The 21,490-nt window shown below is 40.7% G+C and overlaps 1 protein-coding gene across 2 annotated transcripts in view; it reads left to right on the top strand.

The window, feature by feature from the left end:
* Positions 1-19,128, top strand: part of LIN7A (lin-7 homolog A, crumbs cell polarity complex component) — a 123,506-nt gene extending 104,378 nt beyond the window's left edge. For both annotated transcript variants that reach the window (XM_047742596.1, XM_047742598.1), the window contains exons 5-6: positions 9,991-10,209; positions 17,115-19,128. In XM_047742596.1, the coding sequence (XP_047598552.1) occupies positions 9,991-10,209 (219 nt within the window). In that variant the 3' untranslated portion in view covers positions 17,115-19,128. The remainder of the gene's footprint in view (positions 1-9,990; positions 10,210-17,114) is intronic.
* The last annotated feature ends 2,362 nt before the right edge of the window (positions 19,129-21,490 follow it).

The raw sequence follows: 21,490 nt of genomic DNA, 5'->3' as shown, positions 1-21,490 counted from the left end.
CAGCTACATAAATGTCCCTGCTGCTTTTTACACTTCACCAAAAAAAAAAAAAAAAAAAAAAAAAGCAAAACACCACATTTGACAGCTCTGGACTCAAAGCTGCTTAGATTTTTTATGTTTCTCCCAAATGCTTTATATGAATTGCCTGGGCGTCTAGGATTCTAAAACTGGTTAAATTATTATTTAACCGTGTATCATTTGAGGGGTTTGATTGAATAATTTCAGGAACCTATTATTTTCTCTGACACCCCTTAGAAAACGGTGGTCTCTGTGAGATCACTAGAGTTAAGACACCGAAACGGGGGAAGGGAATCAAAACCAAACACACTATTCTGGTTGACAGAATTTCAGTTGTTACTGCAGGGAGAGAAGACAGGGTGATGTGTACCATGTTTAGTTAAATAAGATTCCCCTATGTCTCCTAGAGATGAAGCCTTTTTTATAAGCTGCAACATCTTTCATACAACCTTGCAGTATTAGCCTTATCCCTATCACAGCAACAGCCCACCCATCCTAAAATTCAGTGGGGACTGTTTGAAGAGTGGGCTTTGGTGTTTGACCTGAGGGATCTCAGCCAGTGTCAAGGTACGCAACACTACCTCGTCAACATTTAAAAGACCTCCACTGAATCTGGTACTCCTTCTAAACTAGTTTGACAAGTCAAAGCCAGCCTCCTCCGGGCTTGGGATTCTGCAGTAGCAGCGGATCCCACTCAGTCCGCTTTTTGGGTCTTGGGCAAAATTGCAAAGTGAGCAACAATGACCCAGGCTCCAGAAAACCTACTCTTTCCAACTTTTCTCTTAAGTGAGATCTCTTCTTCCTTTCCCCTTCCTCATGCTGCCTTTGGTATTCAGCGGACCTGTCCTTTGATAAAACTGCTTCCCCTCATGTCCACTGAAAATTCGTACTCCACAAGAACTGCTGATTTTTTAAAAAACCAAAGATTTACCAAAGAAAGAGGATGTACTGGGCGTTACTATGTATTTTTTGGTAACATCTTCCTGCATCTTAAAGAGTGACAACTGTCGCGGGTTGCCAGGGACTGAGGCATTTCCTGGGACATGAGTGCTCTAACCAGAGACTGTCTCTATCTAGGAGTTGAGGCTCGGAGAGGAAGAGCATTTTCTAAGGATCACACTCTTCATGAGTGATTTGTCTACTCTTAACATGCCTCAATCTTCCTGACTCCAGTCCCTGGGCTTTCAGCCCTGTCACACAGGCTATACTAGGGTCAGTCTGATGAGTTGCTGAAGAGTCACTAAATTTGAGAGGCTGAGATATATTTGCGTGTTTCAGTGGAGTATAGTAGTGGGGAGTATGGAGGAGGCAGTTTTGGGAGGGGTATGTGGGATGGTGGTTATCACACCTCCACACCCCCTCCCGGTTGCCAAACCACACCCGGAAGCAGATGTTGAGAACCAGCATTTTCTGCATGACTGTTTCTAGACATCGGCAAGAGTCTGCAGCTCAGGGCTTTGGTGTCACAGAGTTCGTGGCTTGGGAGAGCGTGGATGGACACAGCATGCATGTTAGCAGCACAAATCAGGTCAACCATGACTAGGAAGGGTTCGCTGTAACCTCGACTTCTTGCTGAAACTCACTCCTCAGAAATGAACAGACCAGTTGGAAGATCTCATTTTCTAGGAATATTTTCCCATGCAGCTGGCTTCTGTTTCTGATCTCTAGTGCTCACATTTGTACTGAAGATGGTGATGTGTGTGTGTGTCTGTGTGTGTGTATATGTGTGTATATTTACTCTGTGTATGTGCATGTGTGTGTACGTATATTTATTGAATGTGTGTATATTGTGTATTGTGTGTGTGAGTGAGTGAGAGTGTGTGTGTGTGTGTGTGTGTGTGTGTGTGTAATCTTCAACTGAACAAGCATCAGGAATTTTTTCCCTTCCTTTGGAGCCAGAACATCATGAGTTGAGCAGTTACTACAAAGCATTACAACTGAAGTGTCATAGCTGCGTTTGTTTTCCGTTTTAGCCTCCAGATCTGAAAGGTGGGCTGAGATCACCCAAATGCTAGAGTGGTGTATTCTGGTGCTTATTTTTCTTCTAAAGCTTTTGCCCCCTCTAGGTTTTTTGCCCCCTGGGCCAGCTGGCAATGCTCTGCATTCTCTGCTGTCATGGTTCAGAAATTTTTATATTTATAACTACTCCCACAGGATGAAAATACATGTAATTATAGACACACTTTTCTCCTATCAACCTCTCCACTCTTTTGTAGTGTTGGGTCAGTTGATGATTTTCCCCTCTCCTGTTCGCTCACATAATGTGTACTACTATCAGGCAAATCTCTTGCCCACTGTTCCTCTCCTTAATGAAGTGGGACACAGTGGAGGGACTGAGAGGGATAGTTTTTCATGAATAAATAATGATTATTTGTAATTAACATATCGATTGCATGCATGGAAATGGTGCTTCTAAATTACTTGACAGTGATTAGAAGCAGTTGATTTACCTAAATAGTTGTAAACATCCTTCCAGCAAACTCCACCCACTGTTAATTTATTTAACAGACTTGGCCCCTAGATAATATAAAGGAAACGTCTACTTACTCCAGAATTAGATTTTGTTGTTGCTATTGTCCTTAAGCACCTGAAGCCCTATAATAAGATTATCGCAAAGAGCTAGCATTTCTTGAACCTTCTTTAAATGTCACACACTTTTCCAGGGGCTTTGTGTACATTAAGTTCAATGTCCATAATGATCCTTAGGAGTGGATAATCTATACCAGCTTTACAGATGAAGACCTTGAAGCTTGGAGGTACTAACCAACTTGTCTGAGCTCATAGAGCTGATAAGGGAAGAAGTTCCAATTCAAACCAAAGCAGTACTGACTCCTTAGCTTAATAGAAAAAGTGTTATATACATGCATACATACATATATGTATATACATATATCTATAGGTATATGTATATATGTGAGTATTTGTATATGTATGGCTCATGTCACACACGTTATATGTATGTGCCACGTGTCATGTCATACGTATATATGAGACACGTGTTGTGTGTGTATATATGTATATGAGTTCGGGGGAGGGTGAGAGGGAGGGGAGAAGGGAGAAAGATGGTTTTTTCATTGACTCTTAATTGAACACACAATGCACACAATAGATGCTGGGTATAGAGATAAGTAAGACTCATCTTGCCCTTGGACAGTCTGGTGACAGCAGAATGATTGTAAACTGATAAATTACAGTGCACTGAAATAGATATTAGCATTTAGGCAGGCAAAGAGTACTATGGGAGAATATTAGCATATTTTTTCCAAGGGATAAATGTGATATTTTTATACACTTGTCACTTTTCTTCAGCAAAAGAGAATACATTTAGAACAGGAAATTAACATATTTGAGGGAAGGAATGGATCAAAAAGTCATAAAAGTTTTTTCTGAATATGTCCTGCAGCTAGTGCAGAGATATTCCATTCTTAATTAAATACCCAATTAAATACCCAATTAATATGTAAGGTATTCTCAGTGACCAAAAATGATGATTCTAGAGCTACGCCATGGCAAAATTACAAGATTTTCTAACCTACTCAGCTCTCTTGCCCAGAATAACATAGCAGAGAAATTGACTATTTACTATTTGGGTTAATTATAGTCTAGAGTACTGTGCCCAAACACTGATCTACATGTCCGTGCCTGGTTGGCTGGCTGTATGAGTTTTATAAAGTCACATATTCCTAGGTCATGTTGCTGAGGAAATGGTAAGTTTGAGATACAGCCAGGCCTCTAATGTTTTTGAAAAATGCTTCAGTTGATTCCTATGGACATCCAGATTTAAGAACTACTGGTCTTAAAAAAAAACACAAATAGGGAATAGCCCCCCATATGACATTTACTTTCTCTTTAATATCTTGTTTAATGCTATGAATTTGGTAAGTAAGAGTCTAATCTCTGGAAACAGATAGATCTCAGTTCATTTTAATCTGATCCACTACTACCTGGAGGCCTAGGATAAATTTCTTAAGCGTTCCATTCCCATTTTTATAGAGTTATGAGGATTAGATATAATGCACAGAAAGTAGCTCGCAGTGCTTTGCACTTAGTAAGTGCTCAATAAATGTCAGAGTACACACACACACACACACACACACACACTTATTTTTATATATAGACATATGTACTCTTAAAATAATAAAATGACTTAGTGGACTAAAAGAAAAACTATCCTAAGAACAAAATGATCAGTTGCTGGAAACTTTGTGGAAAAGGAGTAGTCTGTCTTTGACTATATTGGAGCATTTCCAACGTGAGAACCATAACCCACAGGGAGCCCTTCACGTAGCCTCATGCTGCTCCTTCACTAGACAATTCGTGCACTTTAGAGCTAGGAATTGACCAATCTCACCCTTGTCATTATTTTCTATTCTTTCACATCACCCCAAGAACCCGATCTCTGTACAAAAGGTACAGATTTCCAGATATAAATAAGTCAGAAGGGTATAGTGTACAGCATGGCAACTGTAGTTAATAATTCTGTATTGCATCTGTATTGTAGTTAATAATTCTGTATTAATAAAAATTGAAAGTTGTTAACAAAGTAGATCTTAAGAGTTCTTGTCACAAGAAAAGCATTTTGTAACTATAATTGGTGATGGATGTTAACAAGACAAAAGATTAGATACAAGGAGATAACTAAGATTGTTTCTAAGGGTCTTTACAGCTGTAATGTTCTGAGTTTCTGAGCTACCTGATTCCTATGATCCAATGTTCTTCATATATTTTACTCCCTGGATCATTTGGCCCTTAATGCAAAGGAATGACTGATGTCATGGTAGGAGCCCATACATAACCCTGTCTCCAGATATGCCTAGAACAGAGAGGTAGAGTGAATACTTGGTTATCTGAAAAAGTGCTTAAGCAACTTTTCTATCAGCAAACTCTGTCAGGATTATGTTCAAGTAGTCCCCACAGAGTGAGACCTGCATAAAGACCTAGGCATGGACCATCTGACAGCTAATTACGCACAGATAACAAGCTTCTTCCCCAGGACGGGCATCTCTCCTATCTGAGGGCCAGCCAGGGTCAAAATTTAACAACGAGTTTCCCTATTGCAGTGGGAAAGAAACACAAGTCATGAGCAAATTAGTGTCTGCAGTGTGATCCAAAGTTCTCTTTTATTAGACAGAATTCTTAATCAACCAGGAAATTGAGCATACCATGAACTAGCAACCATTTTGCTATCTCCCAACCTGTGGAAATAGCAAAGCTATTGAAAGAGCAGAAGCCAGCCATGTTGTGAAGTTGGTTCATTTACCAGCCACTGATTTATTAAACTTTCATCAAATTAACTAACTTCAAAGCTTCCTAGAGCTTACCGCTGCATGAGATTGCTGGTGAAACCAGTATGCAACTGGTTTTTACTGAGCTATTTTCCCCCGGCTTCCTGAATGAAATATCTTCTCTTATATAGTAACATTATAGGATTATGGTTTTATATCAATTTAATGTTTTATTAGCTTGTATTTATGCATTTGGAAGTGACAACAAATGATTAAAATTCTCTCATACTGATTTCTATGTATATTTTTAAAAGATTTAGCAGGAGAAGCATGTATTTTCAGGATAGAAATGTCCATTCTTCCTAGTGTCTTTTAATTCATTTCAGTAAATGATTATGGCCAAAGTATGTGTAACTGTGGGGCAGATAATATATCTCTGTAGGTCCTTTTCTTTTTCAGGACCATATTCTTCTTAGTCTAAATGTTTCTTAGGTACCTACTATTCCCCCATGCCTTCTTTACCACCCCTCGCCTTCTAAATAACATCTTTCACCAGATGTCTTTACCAAATGAATCCTTGCTTATGAGTTCCTAAAATTGCAGTGGGTACACCAAAACTCTTAAAGCAAGAAAATGAAATCTAATCATATAGAATTTCCAATTTTAACTGCAAGAGGGGATTTTGCTTTAAAATGGGAAGCCCCTCGAGGTTTCTTCAAAGTACAGAAGGGCCACACTCCCCCATCTGTGACGAGCTGGTGCCGCAGGGTCTCAGTGACCACTCCAACTGAGCGAGGTGTCACAAAGGACAATTTCTGGGTCAGGATGGCTTTTATACATAGAGCTTTGACAGAAACAGTTCAGTTGTCAACAAATGAACGATTACATTTCAAAGCATGTTTTTTTTTTTTTTAAAGATTTTTTTTTTTTTATTTATTTGACAGACAGATCACAAGTAGGCAGAGAGGCAGGCAGAGAGAGACAGGAGGAGGCAGGCTCCCTGCTGAGCAGAGAGCCCGATGTGGGACTCGATCCCAGGACCCTGAGATCATGACCTGAGCCGAAGGCAGAGGCATTAACCACTGAGCCACCCAGGCACCCTCAAAGCATGTTTTATATACTTAGCTCAAAATAAGGCATACTTTCATTAAAAGTGAGAAGTAGGAAAAGCCAAAAGTAGGGATAGGTGATAAACTTTCAGGGCTCAAGGAATACCTATTAACAAGTGTTTGCACATCAACACGTATACCCTCACTGAGCAGATAGTTTGGTGGCTTTTTATGCATGGATAAGACCTCCATGGGAAGGTGATCTGCTTTTTCATTCTTAGCTTAAAAAAAAAAAAAAAAGAGGAAGGATGGAAGCAAGGAAGGAGAGAGAGAGGAAGAAAGGAAGAAAAGAGAGGGAAGGAGGAAGGAAGGAAGGAAGGAAGGAAAGAAAGAAGGAAGGAAGCAAGCAAGCAAAGAAGAGAAAACAGCCTTATTCTTCTAATAAGTTGCGCTAAGGGACTAAAAGCACGCAAGAGATAAATTATAGGTTAAAGAGAAAAGCATCTGCGCTGAAAAGCATCCGCAAAGCAGGCAAAGGCCAGTGGAAGAAGCCATCCAGATCAGTCATTAAGACAAGAGTTGAGACATTTTTCTGAAAATAATTAAAAAATAAGGTTGAAGAGGGTTTGTAATAGTACATTCTACAAACATACTTCTATTTCTTCGAATCTCTGAGTTACCTCTTAGTTTCTCTTGTACCCTTCAATTATAAACTTTAGACTCTTTGAACCAAGCATTTTTGGAAGCAGAAGTACGACACTCTGCCCAGATCCCATCAGAAGGTTCTGTGCCTTGGTGAAGAAAGCAAGGTGGAAGGTGGAGTCAGACCAGGACACCTGGTATCGCTGGTGAGCTGAAGGATGGCCTGAGTCATCACCTAAACCAGAGAGAGAGCATCAGGGCAAACATTCCAAATTCAAAGACCATGGAGTCTGCTTTTTAATAAATCGCTAACTGTGTGGGGGAGAACAGAAGTTGGGCTGGGAGAGGGTAACTTTGAGGGTTCAGTGGGACTGAGTATGGCACACTAGCCATATTTCTCTCAGTTCTCTGTCCCTGTGGTGAGAGCTTGATAGCCCCATGTATCAGCACCACAGCCCTCCCGTGGCAACTCTAAATTGCAGGCATAGTGCCGACACGGGGATAATGGGCCTCTAAAGGTCTGGCCTAGAATTTCCAACCCTATTAAATGACAGCAAACAGAACAAAAGCCAAAAAGGGAGTTTGGAGATTAATCATCTGGCCTAGAAAATGGGTGAACCAATGAAATTGAACCAATTTCAATGTTATCGAAATACATGAACACACACATTTTAATATTAAAAAAGAAATTAGAGAAGGGCGTGAACAATCAAATCGCCCAGATTTCCTTTTGAAGATTTTTCACATCTTAACCATTCATCTTGAGGCAAATTAGAAAGAAATTTTGAGCACACTGAAAACAGGGATGATATTGTATAAAGTGGTCAGAGTTTTTTCCCCTATCCTTTAATGTTCTTCCCAAGAACTTAGTAGAATAGAACTGATAGAATAAATGCTAAATAAGCATCTGTTGAGGGACCAAGTCCATGATTGAATGAATAATTAAGAGAATGAATTGATCAATGAAAAAGCCTATTTTCCTAGGCTTTAGCCACAGGCAAAAACTCACTCCGCTCAACCACTGTTTATAAACCCTTGCTCTCCACTGACCCCAGACTTGGGGAAGGGCTGGTTCTGTAAACTGTCTCCAGGGCTCATCATGGTCATTTCTTAAATCCTTAGTATCTGCTTCGTACATGTGATGAAACAGCGTTCTTACACGCCATGATGGCTGCCTCATTGCTAAATTCAAAGCACTTTCTTTTTCTCAATCCACATCCACCTTGATGAAGCAAGTGATAAAATTGGAACACGGTCTCTTGTCTCCAAATCTGCATAATGTGGCAGTCATGAGTCTCCACAGATATAACTGAAGTGTGCTTGAAATGCGACTCACTTTATTTTTTTGTAGCTCGATATAATACCATTTTTAGACCCCTTTCTGCTTGGGTTATAAAATGTGATCTCAACCAACCTGGGGTGGCCTTCCCGGCCACTTCAGTCCACTCTTAGGTATTCTGACACTCTCTCAGCCTATCTCCTCATGCAGACATTTTTTTTCTGGGAGCTTTATCCAGGAAGCAAGTCAAAATGACCTGTGCACTTTGATCCTATAAAATGTGAGTTAGGTTATCTGCCCCGAGGATCAGCTGACAGGGAAGATTATCGCCTTTTCTTAGGGCCCTGTAATGTCTGATTACAGCTTTCTTCTGTTTTGCCTCTCCCCAATCCCAACCTGGAGAATCTTTAGAAGGTTTGGGAATAGAAACCTCTTTGTACCTACTTGTAGTAAAAACATAGTTTCCCAACTATAATCTATACCATGATGTCTACAAGACTTGGAACTCAAAAGCCAAGAAGTGATTTATTTTTTGCTTTCTGCTGCATCATTCCTACCTTATAAGTATGTGTGCATATCTGATTATATCCTTGGTAAGTTTTTCTGAAAATAAACTATTCTTTACAAAGGGCTTATTTGATGCATAACAATAATGCTCTCTGGAAAAATCGTGTCAGTTTGTGTTAAGTTACTAGCCTTGTATGACAGTCCCATTTCCCGCGGTCCTTGCAAATACACCCTATTTTAAAAAATACATATTCACCATTTTAAAATTATAAATGAAGTATTTTGTTTTCATCTGTACTTCTTTCATTGCAAGGGAGCTTAAACATCCTTTCATAGGGTGTTTTTTTGTTTTGTTTTGTTTTATTTTAATTATTTGTCCCTGAGTTCATGAGCCCATCTTGCTTAGGACTTTATAGACTCTTCAGAGTCCTTCATGGTAAGAATATGAACAAATTGTCATATACTTAGAATATTTTTTCTTGTTTGTTATTTGGCCTTTTTATTTTACATGAGATATAGAAACTTACAATTTGTAAATCTGATTTTGTGGTTTTTTTCCCCCCCTTGGCATTTTTACCTAAGCATTCTTTCTCCATTGCCAGATGAACGTTTCGGCTCTGCTTCATTTTAGTTGTTTTATGGTTTTATTTTTCCATGTAAATTTTTAATTGGTTATGTTTAGCATAGTCTAGGAAATCGGGCTCTACATTATTTTCTATCATTTAATGATTTGTTTCAGCATCATTATTTAGCCGTCCTTTCCCCCTTTGGTCTAAATTCCACATTTATCATATAACAAAGTTTTACGCATGATGGATCAGCTTCTAGACTCTGTGTTCTGTCTGTCCCTACAACAATAAGACACTGCTTTAATCGTGATAGATTCCCAATCACATCAGTCTCTGATAGCGAAAGTTCCTCTTCTTATTATTTTTTCTTAAATTCTTTCAGAATTTCCTTGGCCAGTGCATTTCCTCTTCCAGCTGAATCCCACGCTCAACGTTAGCGAGGTCTCTTAGGTCTTGGTGGCTTCTCACCCTCCAAACCTGAACCCCCATTCAATCCGTCCTGTCGCTAGTGCGCCCTAACCTGCCTCTCCTTCAACCACAAACGCAGTAAATAACAACAGTCCTAGCAGCGCGTCCCATCCGCCGCCGTGCCTTCTTGACCTGTCAAACCGGGATTTGAATGAGACCCTAATGGCAGATGGGTCTCGCAGGGAGAAGAGGGCGCGAGCTCTCCCCTTTCAGCGCTGCCCCTGTCTTTTCAGAGCGTGGAAGGGGAGCACCACGAGAAAGCGGTGGAGCTGCTCAAGGCTGCTAAAGACAGCGTCAAGCTGGTGGTCCGCTACACCCCCAAAGTCCTGGAAGAAATGGAGGCGCGCTTCGAGAAGCTCCGCACGGCCCGGCGCCGGCAGCAGCAGCAGCTGCTCATTCAGCAGCAGCAACAGCAGCAGCAGCAGCAAACACAGCAGAACCACATGTCCTAGGTGAGAAGCGCCTTCTTCACACACAAGCGAGGTCCCTGACGCAGGCGAGTTTGTTGAGGGTTTTGAATACACATTGTTACTGAGACCGCTGGGACAGAAGCGGTACATTTAACAACCCCCACCCCCGCGCCCCCCCCCCCCCCCGAAATCACTCAAGCAGATAAAAACAATGAAGACCTCAGAAAATGTTAACAAGATAGTTGCTGACTTTTTATATGCTGTTCAGCTGTGTTGTGCAAATGTAAGATATTTTGGAAAATAATATACTTGGGAGGGCCAGGTAGAGACTCTCTAGGATGCCTCTATACACATGAGGGAAATGCAGCCTCTGTGTAACCCAGGTCCCTGGGCATAGAGCTCAATGACAAGAATGCGGGCTGGGTTCCAGCCCCCCACTCACCCTCTTGGCCAGGTGCCTTTGCACAGTGTACAGACTTACCAACCCTACAGTGTGGATCCTGGGAAGATCCCTTTAGAATACTGATACAAATTCCTGGAAAACTACTCCATGGTGAAGAATGATGGGGAGACCTGCCAGTGTGGGTGCTCGGAGAGACCCGAAATTCTCACTGTGGGTGCTGTGGGTGCTCACTGAAAATGTGATGTTCTTGCCTTTTTCTAAATACCACTGTTACAAAATTTCTTATTCAGGTCTTGCGATATGCTTTTAAGAACATTAAGAGGGGGGCGCCTGGGTGGCTCAGTGGGTTAAGCCGCTGCCTTCGGCTCAGGTCATGATCTCAGGGTCCTGGGATCGAGTCCCACATCGGGCTCTCTGCTCAGCAAGAAGCCTGCTTCCCTCTCTCTCTCTCTCTGCCTTCCTCTCCGTCTACTTGTGATCTCTCTCTGCCAAATAAATAAATAAAATCTTAAAAAAAAAAAAAAAGAACATTAAGGGGAAAAAATGTAAAGAGTAAGAATCCCCATCTTTGAAGTGCTTCCTATGTGCTAGGCTTTTCTCCCATGTTATTCCTTATCCTCAAAAAAATCCTTCCAGGTAAGTATCTCTAAAACCCCATTTTTTAGATGAATGATATGAAGTTGCAGTGGCTTTGTGGAGCCCTCACAACCACACTTTCAAGGAGTGTAGAATTATTTTCCTTTTTGCTGTTGCAGGCCATTCCATCTGCCAACTTCAGATAGTCTGGAGTTCTATAAATTGTCCTTGCTTTTCTTTGGAAGGATAGTTAATAGCATAACACACCTCTCCACTATGATGTCTGCAAGTGTGATTTTGAAGGGAGGTCCAGATGTTCCTGGGAAAATGGCAGTAGGCATTTTATCAGACTACTATTGGAACAACCAGAAACATTGGATATGACATGTGACTTTCAATGGTTTGTGACTCACACAAAAAGTAGAAGCTACATGGGGAAGTATAAAGACTACAGGATTTGTCCTCAGACATGGCTGAGAATTCAGCAGTCTAACTTTCTTTCATAGCTTGTAGGTTTTATGGTATATATCCCATAGTTTGGTGACTTCAACTAAAAATCACCTTCCATTCACTCTAATTTTTTTTAAAGAGTTTATTTGTCAAAGGGGGGGGGGATGGGGACAGAGCACAAGCAGGGGGAGCGGTGGGCAGAGGGAGAAGCAGGCTCCCTGCTGAGCAAGGAGGCCGATATGGGACTCCAAACCAGGACCCTGTGACCTTGACCTGAGCCAAAGGCAGCTGCTTAACCAACTGAGCCATCCAGGCGCCCCACCTAACGTTCACTCTAAAAACTACATTTATTCAGCAACAAGTATCTATTTGGTACTGCCCTGGGCTCGACACTGTTCAATGGGCTGTAGAAACAGCCTGAGCAAAGCAAAGTCCTTGCATCATGATGCTTACCTTCTGGTTGGAGGAGATAATTAATATCCAGGTAAATGAAAATAGCCTATGGGGACCAGTACTTCAGAGAGTTCAAGTAGAGTGCTTTGATAGACACTGGCTAGGTGACAACCTTCTATTAGGTGATCAGGGGAGACGTCTCAAAGGAGAGAACTTTTATTCTGAGGTTGAATGCTGAGGAGAAGCCAGAAATGAGCCTAAGAAGGAAAGGAGCTAGCCAGTGCCTGGCTCTAAGAGAGACATGAGCTATTTGATGTTTGAGGAATAAAAGAAAGCTGGGGTAGTTAGTTAGGAAATAATGAGTAAGGACAGAGAGGTAGATCGGGGCCGGGTCACAGAAAGCTTTTTAAATCACGGAAGGAAGTTAGATTTTATTGTGGTGGAAGCCACTTAATGTTTCAGGCAAAGGAGTGACATGATCTGATTTATGTATTTAAAAAGATCACTCGTGCTGTTCTGAGGAAAATGGATTATTGCAAGGTAAGAGCGAGAGCAGCGACTAATTAGAAGGCTGTTACAGAGCAGTCCAGGCAACAGATGCAGTGGTTGGACCAGGATGATAGGGTTGGGATAGGGGGATAAGGATGCATGTGGACAAGACAGTTTGCCCACATCGTTCTCCTCTCTAACCCATTGCGTATACAAAGGTACTTCACCTCGCCCGGTACTGTCAGATCCCTTCAAGGGTCTTTTTTTCCAAATATCCATCCACAATTCTTTAGTCAAACGTGGAACTCTTTCCACTAACTCATTTTTTTTTTCTTCCCTCCTCTGTAATGCAGACTTACACAGTTTTCCTAATTGATTTGCCACACTGGCCCACAGTGAAATTATTCTAAAGTGTTTAAAAGAAATATGTTGCTGTTCAGACTTCTGAGGTCTTACTAAAAGCTTCCACTGTTCTATCCATTCAATCATCTTTGGAAGGATACAGCTTAGCCATGACTGTGGGCTGGGCCGTGCCCCATTTCATTTCTCCGCTCCATCAGTCTTCATTAAATCACTTCAGAATTTCCTATTGTCGCATTGCCAAAGACTAACATTTTTAATAAAAGACATTTACAAACTCTTTTTCTCTTGTAGAGGATACGGGAAAGTTCTATTTAAATGAATGTGAAATTTACATTTATGCCTGCCAAGACAGCCCTTGCTACGCACACGCTCGTGGCCTCTTGAGGTGAAATGGTAGTGGCCACTTTAAGTAGGAGCGAAGTGGTACTGAGTTGTGTCACCCATGGATTTTATGGTGAATTCAGTCAAAGAGACCTGCATTAGCTCTTGTTCAAGTCTTAATTAATTAAATTTTTAAGGATTAAATGGGATTTGTTACACTTCCTAACTCATAGTGTGGTTGCTTTGGGGAAGAAATTTGAAGCTAATTTGACTAATTTACTTTGAACTGATCTCTGATTTTTTTTTTTTTTTTTAAGTTTGACAAGTCACGCAAAGACCAAATAAAGCAACATACTTGTCAGATAGTCTTATTGTTTATCACGTGAAATACAATTTCTATTCTCTAAATTAGGAATTTTTAAAAATCTAAAATGGTGTAATTTATTAAGTAACGGTAAGTAGTGCATACAAATGGAAAACAGGTTGAATGCAAGTGGTATGTGGAGACTATCTCTGTTGCCCACTTATAATTTCAAACTCCCCTGAAATAAAACTCACTGGTCTTTCCCCCTAACTTCCATATTTCATAATCAGGAGTAGATTACATTTTCTAAAAGGTAATAGAGATGATCACTATACAACTGAATTCTAGAAACCTAAACAGAGAAGAGGAATAAAGCTATTTTTTTTTAAAGATTTTATTTATTTATTTATTTGTCAGAGAGAGAGAGGGAGAGAGAGCGAGCACAGGCAGACAGAATGGCAGGTAGAGGCAGAGGGAGAAGCAGGCTCCCTGATGAGCAAGGAGCCCGATGTGGGACTCGATCCCAGGACGCTGGGATCATGACCTGAGCCGAAGGCAGCTGCTTAACCAACTGAGCCACCCAGGCGTCCCGAATAAAGCTATTTTTATGCTACCCCCACTTTCTTGGCAAAGAGCAGCACGTTCACTCAGCTTTTAGCACCTCGTTTTTTAAAGCATCGTTTTGTAGACATCTCTGTTTCACTCAGATTCGCAAAGAGTAAAAGGAGGAAAGAAGAGGAATCCTTCTTGAGTTGTCAACATTCTGAGGAAGTCAAGACTCAAAGATTGTCAAATTTCTCTGACCTCCTGTTGCTGGGTAGACAGTGGAGAATTCCCTGCACTTGAAACCAGGCTGGATCTTAACAATTTACAAATAGCTGGAGCTTTCCAGTGGCCTCACCACCTGTCAGGCCCCCACTCTCCTTCCCTTGTCCTCTACCGACCGTCTCACCTCCCACGACCAGGGCCCCAGCCGCCGTCCTGCTGGTCCGATCCAGGGACCCACTGCAGAATTGAGGAAACCAGCCTCAAAGGATGACTCCGATAAAATCGAATCCAAGGAACCCAGAGTTCACCAAGCAGAAAACCAGAATAATAGCAATAATCATTGTAATGCTAAGTAACATTTATTAAGCAATCAGGGTGTGCTGAAAGCCTCTTCTAATTGCTTCATCCATGTTCAAGTACTTAATCTTCACAACAATCTTATGAGTAGGAGGTACTATTTTGAATCTCATTTTAAAGGGAGAAACTGAGGCATATAGGATTTTTAAAAATTCTATACCACAGTTTACAGCTTATAAGTGATAGGGCCACGATTCGAACCCAGAAACATGGGCTTCAAAGCATCTTTCTCTCCATCACCATGCTATGCTTCTGCTTTCTTCAATGGCACCTGCCCTTACATTCCCCCATCCCTCCTCACAGGACGTGGTCACACGAGCTTTCCAGGGATTCCTTCTTACGCTACTTAGAGTCATCCAACTCACCCTTCCCATTTACCCCATACTTCAGAGTACCCCCATCACGTCAGCTGTCTTCATTTCTTAACTGCTGCCTTAAAAAAATTACCACAAATTTGGTGGCGTAAAGGAACACAAATTTATTATCCCGTAATTCTTTAGGACTGAAGTCGAGCACAGTCTCTCTGGGATTTAGGAGGCTCCAAGGAGAAAATTCATTTTCTTGCTTTTCCTAGCTTCTAGATGCTCTCCCAATCCCTTGCCTCGTGGTCTTTTCTCCATCTTCACAACCAGCAAGTGTGGTTGAGTCCTCACTGCTTTGCTCTGACATCTGCTTTCACATCACTTCCCCTCCCTTGGTTCCTCCTTCTCTCTCCACCATCCACTTTTAATTATGTTAATTACAGATCCTACCTGGACAATCCAGGATCCTCTCCCTGTTTTAACATCAGCTGTTTAGCAACCTTAATTCCATCTACAACTTTAATCTCCCTTTAACGTGGTATCTAACATTGACAGGTTCCAGGGATTAGGACATGGATAGATTTAGGGTCCATTAATCTGCCTACCACAATGGCTCATTTAAAAGTTAGCAAAGTGGGCATCTGGGGGCCTCCGTCATTAAGTGTCTGCCTTCGGCTCAGGTCATGATCTTAGGGTCCTGAGATCCAGCCCCACGTCTGGCTGCCTGCTCCGCGGGAAGCCTACTTCTCCCTCTCCCACTCCCCCTGCTTGTGGTCCCTTTCTTGTGGTCTCTCTCTCTCTCAAATAAATAAATAAAATCTTAAAAAAAAATAAAAAAATAAAAGTTAGCAAAGCAGAGTGATAAAATTTACATTAATATGGGAAAAAAGGCTTTTATTTAAACAAGTAAAAAAATCAGTGATCCTTTGAATTACAAATCAAAGCAATGAGAGAAATAATGAGAACATTTGGTGCAGATGGTTCTTCCCCGTGGGTATTTCAGTGACCCACATTTTGGATGCCCGGTGATCTCTTAGGTGCTGGCATATCTCTCAGGCCTCCTCCCTCCCCACTCTCTGGAAAGGTGAAAAGACCCAAGACTGTTACTAAAATTCACCTGTTCTGAGTCCCGTTCCCTTGGGACATGTACTATATAATAAATTAATTTGTTAAAAATTCAGTTTCTAGATCTCTGTCCCTTGCCCGCCTTGGGGACCTATAGGAAGTTATTCAACAGAAGATTCAGTGAAATGGTATGTTATGGAGATTAAGAAAAAAATATGTAGAACTTTTAACAAAATATGTGGCAATTAGTGAGCACTCAATTAGAGTAGGTGTCCTATTGTAGTAGGGGTCCTGAAGAAGCACAATGGCCTTGTGCAGGGCTTTGAAGCCCCACCCAAGGGCTTCCAGGCACATCTGCTGAAGGCCTGCCGGCGCTTGGCGGGGGGGGGGGGGGGGGGGGGGGCGGGGGGGGCGGGGGGGGGCGGCGGAGGGGGTTGATGCAAAGTAGGCAGATTACGAGGCCGGCCACGATTTGTAAAAATCCGTTTTGTGTAGCATGCTTGACATTCATGGGCATAAAAATATCTGCAGCTTTAGAAAGAGAGATTGGAAAGCACTGTTGTCTCTGAAATGATCCCATAGTGGGGGAAGAGTACTGGCCTCGGGACAGTGTTCACATGAGGCTGCTTCTCGGGGTCCGAGCATGTGGGCGGCTGCCCACTGCGTTCAACTTGGTGTCAGGCTGACCTTGTGCGAGAAGAAACGGGTCTGAGAATCTGCTTCAGAGCAGGGAGGTTGGTGCTTCCCACTTGTCAGTGGGAGGCTCTGCTGGTGGTGCTTCAACCAGAGCACAACTAATCGCCCTAAGAATCACACTGTAAAGGTTAGCTAGCTTTTGCCTTCGTGAAGAAAAATGAGAGGCATCCGGAACTGGGAAGCAGAAATGTTGTGCTTTGAAATGTTTCCCGACTGGTGTTCTGTATTTCATTTTAGGGAACAACTGTGTCTTTTCCATCCTCATTTGATAATGACTTCCTTTGCGAACATCAAGCAACTTTTTTTTTTTCATATGTGGAAGATTGTGCATGAGTGACAGATCCTAAAATAATTCTTGCTGTTCTCGCATAGCGCACGCTCTTTTGATATTTTTAGCATATTGTCGTTGACAAATGAATACTAATCACTAGCTTCCCTTCGCTCTTTCCCCCTCTTTCAGGTCCTTAAAGAGAAGCTACCTGATTGAAGATCTGATAGTCACAAATTCGAAACCGGGCTTCCGAATCCCAGCACATAGTAAAAGGAAGAGACCACATTGATAATTATACCTGTCAAGAAGCTGTGAACACGTGGTGTATGAATTCTTTACCAAGGCGACTCGACACCGTCTTTCTCTGGGGCTGAATCCCACTGCTCACGCACTCTTTACACACACAGACCTTCCATTCGCTGCAGTGGGAATTCTCAGTGTGTAAAGGGAGAGGTTTTCCAGTCTGCAGACTGAAGTTGTACAAGAAGAATCAAGTCCATGACTTTCAGATAAATCACCAGGCCAAGACAAAGTGAATCTTTGGTCTATAGCTTTTCCAGAGATGAACGAAACCCTCATTAGGCTATATTTCAAACTGTATCAGTTCAAGGTTGTTATCACTTACAAGAAACCTACGCAGGGTACCCATACCCTGACCTTGTCCACATCCATATTGCTGAATTGTCCGAAATAGAATTCCAGTTAATTGCAAATTTAGCATTTATCCATCTCCCTCTTCAAAATGGCAAGTTGTGCTATTGATACTCTCTTCAGGTTCTAGAAGCAACTGGCTTTTTATTTTCTGTCTGCATGAATTTAATTATGCATTAATGGAGTGCAACAATTTTTGCCCAACTTTTGATTTGCTAGAGGCAAGGGAAGACAACTCTCATAGGGTATTTTTTTTTAAATTTAAGTATTGCTTTTATCTATGATTATTAATTCTAACAGAATATAATGTATATTTATTCCACACAATATATATTATCAGAGTGTATTTGCTACAAACTGAGGTATTCTCTTACCAAATGTTACCAATCTGGTAAGACAACACTAGCAACAGACCTAGCTTTTGGTTAAGTTTTATATTTTTTGATTGATAAACTCTGGAGAAATCTAAACTCTTTCTACCTATACCGATACGTCGTTATAGAAATTTATTTAATATTTTAAAGCTGAGAGCTTTACAAAGCTCAATTATGATATGTGTTCATATATATATATATACACACAAATACATATGTCACACAATGTTTAGATCAGTTTCCCCAAAGATAAACTGGACATTTTTGGCAATCTAAGACCAAAAGTATTACTCCTTTTAAAATTATGCAGCTGTAAACCAGGATATAATATTGTAAATGAAAAGAAGCTGTTCCTTCTAGAGGGAAAAAAAAAGCCTCGTTCATTACACATATTCATGTAGGAAAATAGACAAGGAGATACATCTTTCAGGAAGTATCAGTTGCTGGAAAATGATCTGTTAGGAGCCCCCTATACAGATCATCCCTTTTGACTTATGATAAATCTAAGCACATAAATTGACTTTACTCAATGGAATGAATAGGAAGCAATAATCATTTAGGCACTTAAATAACTTAGGCACAAAAATGTACCTGAAAAAAGAATAAATGTTTCAGCTGAAACATTCTAGAAAGAGCGTTGAAACTGAGACAAATATTTGGATGTTCCCTTTTCTCAAATGCAGAAATTGATTCCCCAACATAAAGTTTACATTTCAGATAGTTTACATTTCAGATACATTTCCCCAAATTAGAAATCGATGAAGCTCTGTTCAAGAGCTATTGCTTGAAAACAAGATAAAACCAGTCAGAATAAAATAAAACCACACATTTTCTTTTGCCCTGCCAAGGGGTAGTATTGTCAATACCAAGTTCTGCCTGTTCTTCACAACACATCACCCAGCAGAGAGCAAAGAGCGAGGAAGCTAGGAGCTACACCAATTTCAACAACCTTCTTGTAAACATATCATTTTTTACTGGAGAAAACGGGGGTGGGGGAGGGGAGGGAGGGCAAAGGGAGGGAGGACCCTGAATGTTATGTAAAATAGGTTTACAAAAGAGATAAGCATGACTAAAGGGAATGAATGGAGACTACGCGTGAGTATTACTCAGTTTGAAAGAGGTAGTTCTCATTTTTATAAGAAAAATTTAATAAAACATATATTTTAGTTATCATTTAACAAAAAAGTATAAAAGCTATTCAGATGATGCCACAGATTCTCATAAAGGGAAATCACTGCACCCTTGTAATGAGAAAATGGTCACTTCAACACATTTCAATGCCTTGTGTAAATTTGTAGCTTAAGGTTTGTTTTCATTTAACCATAAGCGTAGGGTTGATATGAAATGATCATATGTTTTTCCATCAATATATATTGTCATGGTGTTATAGAAGCAGCTATCAAATGAACTGATACCTTACATTTGTGTTTTCTAGATGTCTTTGTATGTTATGCTTCATTTGCATAATGTTAAATGCTAATAAATGTATGCCAAGTCCTTTGTCAAAGTGAAGGGGAGATCCATCACACCTAAGGCATCTAAAGACAGATTACATGTTACAGTGGTCCCACATACAAATGACCAAATAGCCAGGTTTGGGTTTTGTTTTGTTTTCAGTAAAATCTGGTCATTGAAATATAAACCTTCCCTTAAAGTTTTAATCAAAAGTTTCTGTTCCTAAGACTTAGAGAGGCCCCTTTGTGGTTCTCTAAGTTTCACCGAAGCCAGAGGGAAAGGGAAAAAATTTACTACCACTTGTACTAATGTTCTAATGTTCTTTATTATTAATGATCCTGGTAGAGCCACTGACGTGTCCAAAATCATATTAAGGACATATCAAGTTGCTCTTACGTGAATGTCACTCTTGAGTCTCATAATTAGATATTCAAAGTTGGGGGGAGGTCTGGTATGACTATTCTTCCATGATCCTGGTGAATTTGAGTTCTTTCCTTTGGTCAGGTCGGTGGCCAGATTTTGCTAAACTCCTTCCTGCTGTGATTTTGAAGGCCAGTACACAAAGCGTAGTTTAGTAAAAAGAATACCTGAACCTCTCCATTTGGGGCATTTCCATTTTGATTCTGTTGCCATTTGAAATAGAACATCCGCAGGAAGATAATGAGCTTAAATTACAATTGACTTTTGGAAAAGTAACAGACTTTTGTGCTTCCTCAATCATGTAATCAATGGGGAATTCTCTCCTTCTGTGAACTACCCCTATCTTTTAAGACAATGCTAAACTCTAAATGTAAAATCTAGCTTTCAGGGGCTTTTTAAGAATTCAAGGCTGTCTCGGACAAACTTGGCTAGAGATGGATTACATCAGTTTACAAATGCAGTTCTCAACCGCGACAAATGGAACGGATGTGATCCCAGCTCATTTTACTCAGCTGTGCCCATAGGACTCCAAGACGCTGGGGGATTTTGTCTACGTTATCTTAAACATCTATAGATATTTGTGAATGGGTGAATAATGCCTGAATTTCTCATCCTTTAGCTGGTTTGTGTTTATTATACAGACAGTCTGTTAATAAGACCAGCTTTCCATAGGGCTGTGAAGTAGAAATCAATGCTCTGAAGACTTAGGGAAGCCAAAGTTAGGCAATAGCTCCCCAAACTTGGGGCAGTCCTACCCAGCGTGGCCCTCTCTGGATCATAAACTCCACGAGAAGAAGGTCTGTGCCGGCTTTGTGGACCTGCCAGATCTCTGACATCCGGTGTGGGGCCTGGCACATGATAGGCGCTCAACTGGTGTTTGTTGAATGAATGGAAGATTTGGTTTAGGTTGATAGACAAATAAACGAATCATGCCTTCAGATAATTTGAAAAATTTCACCAGCATACAGCAATTGGCACTGTAATTTTTGAATTTCATAGAACCAGAATTGACTCTTTTCATAAATAAATACTTTTCAGATAGATTGAATTTGGAATCAATTACTTGAAAAGCTTCAAGGATTTGAGGCCATTTAGATGAGGGATAGTGTTTGGGGATTAAGTTTTTAACAATGAAGAGAGCTCAGCCTTTCTAGTTCTTTATGAAAGCTCCCTGAGTTATTTTGTAAAGGCGATTAAAAAACATAGAACTCCATTTATGAGTTTTATAAAATATTCTGTTTCAATTTTTAAAAAAGGAAGAAAAGTCATGACATCAAGCACATGATTAATATCACCTTTCATATTTTCTGATAACTTCTCACTAAGGAGTTCATAGTAATTGGGGAACACATTTCTAAATCTTCTGCTTTCAAAAGATCACTTTTTTCCCATTTGATTTCTAGACTATATGTGAGCTAAAGATGAATCACAGCTACTAAGCCTTTTCCAGGTATTTATTCATTTAACAAATATTTCCTGTGCACTGAGTACATGGTAGGTTCTAGAAATACAATGGCAAACAAGACAGACATAGTGCCCTCCTGGGGCTTACTGTGAGGAACTCCTCCACATTTACTCTGGCGATAGCTAGGGTTTACTGTCCATCATCTCCCTCTTCACAGCCGACATAAAGAAAATCCCTGGCTCATGGAAATCATGAAAGAC

This window comes from Lutra lutra, chromosome 8 (assembly GCF_902655055.1).
Source record: "Lutra lutra chromosome 8, mLutLut1.2, whole genome shotgun sequence".
In the NCBI taxonomy this organism is placed as follows: Eukaryota; Metazoa; Chordata; class Mammalia; order Carnivora; family Mustelidae; genus Lutra; species Lutra lutra.
Note: the sequence above shows the minus strand (reverse complement) of the source record. Positions and strands in the feature narration are given on the sequence as shown.